We start from the raw sequence: 7699 nt of genomic DNA on the forward strand, positions 1-7699 counted from the left end.
ACTGGTCTGGTGTCTTGAATGTCAGGACACGGGTTGCAGGAAGTGTGCTCTCTCGCTTCCAGCTCAGGCTACCAGGCATTCTGGGCGCTGGCCAGATGGGTGGAGGGCAGAGAGTTTTCTATGGCAACTGTCAAGGCTTCACTTCTGAAGGGAGAGCTATTACAGCTGAAACCTGCCTGGTAGCCCCCCACCCCACTCTCTTTTATTGCATCACATATTCCAGGGCAGGAGCCCATCACTGAAAAGCAGCTTCAAGGCTCAGATTAAGTCATTACTTCTCTTCGTGCAAACCAGTTATCCCTTCTGGCTACACTACCAGTCTTCTCTCCCTCTCTTGTCTTTCCCAGCAAATGCCAGACAGGGAACCAAGCACCCCTTTAGCCAGCTCAGGCAGCCAGCCAAGAATGCTCTTGGGCGTGCTTTTCCTTGGCATCTTTCCAGAGGTTCATATGCCACTCAGCTGGAGCCTGGTGTACCAGGGCTGTGGCTGCTGGCCTTTCTCTTCTGCCAGTCTGCTCAATTTCCTGCCATTCTTTTGAGGGTATCAAGTTCCACAGCTTGCAGAGTGTCTTCAAAACTACTCGTGCGCATGCCATGAGGCTTTGTGCAACTGCCAGTGATGGAGGAGCTGGCAAGCAGGGGCCAAAAACCTTGGCAAATTGGTGGATGTTTGCTGAATTAAGTTCTCTATAAATGGAACTTAAAGGCCAGAGCTGATGCCTGGGTCAGATAAATTGGAGTTGTGTGTCTCCTTCGCTTCGGGCAACATCATCAAGTGATCCATCACCCTCACCCTTACACCATCCCTACTTGTACACCTATTGCTTGCAGTGCCTTCCTACTTGTTACCCACTGGCAATAACTGTTTCTGCTGTTCTTGCTAAGGCCACAACCACTGGCAAGAAGATATGTCAGTCTTAGTACTGCCAGGCGCAGGATATCCTAAGCATCTTGAAGTTTCACCAGTTTCAGAAGACAATAGCCCCTCTATAATATTACAAAGGGATAGAAAAACAGTCTTCCATTTGCCAACTTTTTCCTACTACTACGGACATGTAAAAAAACATTTGCAGGAAATACAATTCTTTTCCCCCAGGAACTAAATAAGCTAGTCTTGGGTGTGTTCACATACTGCAGGGGTGGGCAACTTGTGGCACCCCAGATGTTTTGGCCTACAACTCCCATCAGCCCTAGTTAGCATAGCCAGTGATGAAGGATCATGGGAGTTGTATGCCAAAACATCCAGAGTGCCGTAAGTTGCCCTCCCCTGAAGTACTGGAATAGACTTCTTCAGTTGAGGATGACTATTGGTACTCTAGCTGGGAATTTAAGCAAGCTCACTAACAAAGGAAAGCGTGGCATATGGGTCCAGAGCCTCCACATCCCTCTTACTAAGTTTGCTGGAACTTTGACTCAGGTTCTGGTCTTCACCCCCTACCTTTCCCCTGTAACTCACAGATGCTGCTGATGCCACCGCCTCCTTAATCTCAGAGCTAGGGATGTATTTGTTGTTGTTCAGTCGTGTCCGACTTTTCGTAACCCCATGGACCATAGCACGCCAGGCCTTCCTGTCGTGCGCTTTCTCCCGGAGTGTGCTCAAATTAAATCAATTTCGTCTGTGTTTCAGAGTGGTCAGGTGTCTTTTCTTCTGTTGGCTGCTTATTGATGGAAATGGATTTTTTTAGGAATGTACAAGAATTTTGTTCCAATTGCATAAATGTGCACTAGTGCTAATGCTCACTTGCACAAGTGCAAATTCATGCAAATCATTCCCAAAAGTAAAAAAAATGGTCCGCAAGTCTGCATGACTTGGAAAAAGCCAGTCAGCTGTGGAATCCGCTGGTCAGATTCATAGAAATCTGAGCTTATTTGAATCTATTGTGAATTTCTCCAACATCCCTACTTAGAGCAGAGAAATCTGTGAATGAGATGATAATCCACCCTTCTCCAACCTAGTGCGCTGCAGATATCTTGGACTGCAAGTCCCATTATCCCCAGCCACCACTAGCTATAGTTTTCTAACTCTTTAAAGGGCAGACTCACGTAGAGCTTACGAGAAGATTTCAATAATCTAAAAGTAAACCACTGTACATCCTACAGTAGGCTCATGAAGTCTCAATCCTAAATGAACAGGAAACAAAAGGGATCAAACAGACTGAATAGAAGAAAAATAGATTATTTAAATGTATATAAGTGAGATAATTAATGTTAAGTAGGTTCTAAAATTAAGGATACCAAACCACAAGGCACCACCATGTTTTATTCCAGGCCAACAACCTTCATGGTACAGAATTGAGAATTTCAGATCTGCCAATAAAGAGTAGCTGATAGGAAGAAAAGCTCCTAAGAAGTGGAGGTGATGTTCTGCCCTGCATCTAATGAAGATTTTTCCATGTCCATGTGGACTGAGACATCCTTTTTGTGTTTATGCCAGCCCTGCACAACCGGGTGCCCTTCAGATGTGTTGGACTAGAGCTTCCATCATCCCCAGGCACTATTGGCCAACAATGTTGGAGGAAGCTGGCTTATGCAAACAGGGTCCCAGCATTTACTGCATATCACTCTTGGGACACCTCAGTGAGAGCAAGTGAAAGATCCCAAGGATCAAAAGGAAGCGGAGTCCTGCTTTCTTGGAGGAGACTGCTAGCATGGAAATGTAATGATGGTGGTAGAACTTCTGCCTGTACCAGTCTCATGCACTCTTATAGACACATTTCTTTAAAAGGTGGCAATCTCTGCAGACTTCCAAAAGAGGATGCGACTTCATGGGAAGAAATAAGAATCTACATATGCCAGAGTCCACACGATGAGCTGTAAAGAGCAAGGATTTAATTGGCTCAAGGAGGGGCAACTACAGCATGTGGGATGAATCTTGTTTCTCTAAAATGGGGTCAGCTACAGAGATGACATCTTTGTGTATGAGTGGCTGCTTCTGCCCAAAGAGTTGCATAAGTGTCCTGCCTTTCATTCTTAGGCTGCCCCCCATTGGCCAGGCCTATTACCCAGAATTCAGCATTGCCTGTGTTCTTTATCTTTGTGATGGCACTTTTGTGAGAACTGCAGTTACATTCCACCAATGACAGTAAGAGTAAGAAGAGCCACCAAGTTGGACTGGGCTTTGTTGGCTGGATGGGACTCCTGCTTCTGTTGGTTCTACTGACAGAGAGAGTACTGCCCATGCCAAGTTCTCAAAGGTAACAGTTGCCAATTGTCCTGCACTCTCCACTGTATAAAACACATGCTCAGTTGATTCTCTGTAACTGACTCATGCTCATAGATGGATCTAGGAACGAGGGTGGTGAAGAGAAAGGAGTCATTTGATCTGTAAACCATCTCTGCCACCCCACAGCCCCCAATTTTCGGGGATCACCTACATCTTTAGGAATCTTGCCTTCCTAGGGCAGCTGGTTCACGGAGAGCCAGCTTTCTGCTCTCAGGGCATCAGCCCTCACCAAACCAAACCTGTGCCAATATAAAACAATCATAGAATAGTAGTAGTAGGGTTGGAAGGGGCCTATAAGGCCATCGAGGACACCAAAGGACACCAGTAAGATTGCATTCCAAAAGGCTGAAAATATGGGTCGATCAACCCATCTCACACACCCCAATTCTTATTTGTCAACAGGGATGTTTCAGAGATATTTCGCTCCTCTTTGCATTGACATAAGAACATAAATTTTGCAAACTTGCCGTGTGCTGCTTAAGTTAATTTTTCTTTGGGGAGAAGCCAAGCCAGGGATGGGAGATTTCAAAGAGTACTATTAGCCACAGTTTCACCAAAGAACGATGATTCCCACATCTGACAGGGATGAGTTAATGCAAGAAAAACTTGAAATGTGATAGTCATGTTAAATGTTAGTGTTATGTCATGTTTTCACAGTGAACTCCCTCTTTCCCAAATGCAGCCCCATGTGGTAAGCTCACTGGAGAATCTAGGTTTCCATGGGGTATCCCTGATGTGACAAATATAAATACCCAATGTCACTAGTTGCATGTCCTGAAGAAAGATGCAAGAGAAAAAAGGAAATCACACCATCAAGCACAGACACTATAGAAAGCACTTACCCCAAAATGCAAATAGACACATTTTTAATTAATTCTCCATAGTTATCTAGTATGTTACTTCATCACCAATGCTTGTTTTCCTCTTCCCGCTCCATTTCATTTTCTTCTTGTATTATGTCCATGAGATTGTGAACCTGCAGACAGGGACTGTTTTATCTTTTAACCTCTGTGAGGTACTTAGAAAACTTGAGGTGCTTTATAAGTGTTTAACAATATAATTTAATTATAATAATTTTAACTGTGGTAGAATGAAAAATAGAATATGAGAGGTGCCGGAATCACAACTCCCTACACCAGTATTTAGGTGTGAGGACTGGGCATTTTGTATCCCTGGAGCATTAACAGAGAAACAAGAATATGAATGAAAAGCTGAAGGGTAGGAATCTGCATAATATGTATTTTGACATCTATGATATTAAATTAGTATTGAAGGAAACAGAAATAATGATCTGTCCTTTTCAATCCCAGGGCTTATCTACAAAGCATGAGTAAGAGACTATTACAATAACTGAGCACCTCAATTTACTTGTATACACATAGTTACACTTGACTACTTGTGCCAGAATATGAATGGTGTATTTAGTTGCACATTCAGCGCATCCAGCTGAAAGTGACTGTGTGGCCCTGCACAGGGATGTGTATTCATTTGCACATGTGATGTGCATCTACAGTTCCTGATCTAGCGAGTGATGCATCGTGGAAGTCTGCTTCCATGCACAGACCTCCACAGTTGAATTCAGTTGGAAGATTTACTTTATCTAGTCTGTGCCTTTTGAAATGTGAAACAGATGATTTCTAGATATGTTCAAAATACACTTTTGTGATTAATACAAATATTTGGGGCATTAAGATATGTACTGCAGAAATACTATAACGATGTATGCTTTTTTTTTTACCAGTAAATAAGATCTTTTAATGGCATTTTAATATATTTTATAATTCCTTGATAAAGAAATGTGAACAGGTTCAGAAACACATCTGTTAATTATAGAGGATTTATTATAGACACTTTTTAAGTACACATTTGGGCTAGTGCCCTTTGTTTTCTTTTAAAGGAAGATTTGCTAAAACCAGGGCTTTAGGTAGCAAACTTAGTGGTTCCTGATCTTGTGCTCTTCTACAGCAAATCCAGTCCATCTGTCCCAGAGGAATTCACAGCCCCCTTGGAGTTCCAGCAGAGGCACTTTGGCTTGGTGGATGGTACGTATTCATAACCTTGGCATAAGGTTTGTCAATATCTAGGCAACTGGCTGTTAACCTCGCTTCCAAGTTATTCAGCAGAGGCATGGTAGCTCACAACAAAGCCCAGCTACAGCAGGACATAGAAAGAATGGTTTTCCTTCCACTAGCAGCTGTACCATCTAGGCTTCTGTTTCAGAGCCAGTTCTCAAGAGAGAAAAACCCCTTCTCTCAATTTCAGCCTCTGATTTGAGCTAACATAGAGCTGAAGTAAGTTGAAAGCTAAAGGGGGGGGGACCCTTGGACAAGTGAATACTCTTGATTGGCTTCAAGATAATACACTGCTGTTTAGCTTAGATATCTAAGACAAGCAGTGGTCCAAAACTCACTGGCAAACATGTAGTGACTGTCAGTGAGCAAGGGGCAGAGAGCTTAAATACCCTGGGGTCCCATCAGTTCAAACAGATCTCCCTAAGGAAGTCAGTCGGTCCTCAGAGTTAACTATCCTAGGCTTACATTACAAGGGAATGCAGGCTAGGGTGTACATTACATTTATACACACCATCTGAACATATGTATAAACTTCCTAGGGGTGTTTTTGCCATAGTTTCCACTTTTAGTCTTTGAGAGACGTACATCTTCTGAGATTCTCTCTTCCTGTCTTGCTGCTACTACACACTTCTCTTACCAGCTCGTGTTTTCACAGATTATGGTATTAAACCAAAGCATCCCAAGTTCCGGACACGGGCACTGCGTAAGGAATCAGAAAAACTGCTCAGAGCACACAAGAGCAAGCGAGATGAGCCAGACTTTGAAGAATATTATTATGATGACCTCTTTTGACCTTCCTTTGGAATGTGGCAATACAAATGACACCCCTTTAGTTGATTTATAAGTCACAGGTAGAAAACCAAACCAAAACACTTAGCAATGTAGGAAATGACCAAGATCATTTGTTCTCATGTTCACATGCCAAGAATTATCCTCACAGCTCTATGTGTTCTATGCATTCGTACTACAGACACCGTACTTGGCCCTGAATAGGGCAGCCTGAAGATCTTAGCTTTCCTTTCATGCCTTTTAACTCTCACGAGTGCTGCTGAGCAAAGCTTGAAAGCATTTGACTAGTGGCTGGAGATGGGCTTCTGATGCAGAGGCTGGGATTGTGTGACAAAAACTGGTGCCATTCACAAGTCTCTGCCATCATGGCTGTCTTCTCTGTCTCACCCCTGTCATGACCCTTTTGGCTGTGATCCAAATGTCATTTCCCTCTTGCCCAGGATTGTCTTCTTTGCTCCCACCTCACAGTAAGGTTCCAAATTCTATGGAAAGCCAATTACTGTGTGCAGCACTGTAAAATGTAAATATATGCACATATTTTGCAAAACTGATTGCATTACTTGAGTTTTCTTGGTGCAAAATTAAGAGTTGTTTTTAAAACACTAGTGCAGAATACACACAGCTCTGAAATTAACTGCCTCCTCTCTTTAGGGTGCCATCCTTCTACCCAAGCTTTAATAGAAATGGAGACCAAAAACCCTCTGAAGGCCAGTTTAGAATGGCTCCTTAGCTGGCAAGTACAGCTTTGCCAGGGCACAATCTATGTTTGGCTGGAGAAGAGGCTAGTAGATTAGAGAGAGGCTTTGTAGCAAAGCTGATTGAGGCTTCTGGGATTCTAACATCTCAAAACCTTTTAGCGGAATGTGGCAATGTGACACATTTCTGGAGTACATTTCTAGTGCCTGCAGAGTGCTAGGATTTGGGGGTAAGCTCTAGCAACAACTCTCCAACATAGTCAAAAGGGAAAAATCACACACACCTTCCCCATTGTACCTAAGGGGGGAAAAAAAAGATACACAATCTGGCTCATAGTAGTCACTCTTATCCCAGATCTATGGGGGACATCAATGGAAATGTTGGGCTACAAATCCCAACAACCCCAGCTAGTGGGGCAATTGGCCGTGCTGGCTGGGGTGATGGGATTTGTAGTCCAACATATCTGGATGGTGCCAGACTGGGGAAGGCTGGAATAGAAGAATACATGAGCCCACCCTAAACAATTTCAGGGAAGAAAAAGACCTCCCCAATGGGAGTTTCCCCAACATGTCCCAGTGCCACCATTCCACACTATTAGACACAATGGGGCCTTCCCACACTTTCATAAGACAATGTCATATTTACCCCTACAGTTATGAAAATTGAGGACATTTAACAGTTTTCTTAATGGGACATACTACATTTTGGCCTCAAAATGGGGTGGTGGTGGTGGTTCAGACCCTGGGATGATGCTAAGCTGCAGACCAAATGGCACCAACAGGCCCCCCATGGCAAGTGAGAAAGGCTTTTAGAATGTCTAAGTTGACTCTTGCAATTCCCACAAAAGGGCCCAAAGAGCAATTGCTGAGATGCCACCCAGCACCCTTGGGCAACAAAACAGAAGTAACACAGGCTCTTT

The 7699-nt window shown here is 43.5% G+C and overlaps 1 protein-coding gene across 1 annotated transcript; it reads left to right on the forward strand.

Moving 5' to 3' along the window:
• The first annotated feature begins 1300 nt into the window (after positions 1-1300).
• FREY1 (Frey regulator of sperm-oocyte fusion 1) lies at positions 1301-6087 on the forward strand. Its single transcript, XM_084849223.1, is given in 4 exon segments — positions 1301-1447; positions 3064-3200; positions 5198-5265; positions 5951-6087. Coding segments are annotated over 4 exon segments (489 nt in total).
• Positions 6088-7699: the final 1612 nt, after the last annotated feature.

Source organism: Heloderma suspectum, chromosome 1, assembly GCF_057233095.1.
Source record: "Heloderma suspectum isolate Gila_16-S chromosome 1, 16-S_ref, whole genome shotgun sequence".
In the NCBI taxonomy this organism is placed as follows: domain Eukaryota; kingdom Metazoa; phylum Chordata; class Lepidosauria; order Squamata; family Helodermatidae; genus Heloderma; species Heloderma suspectum.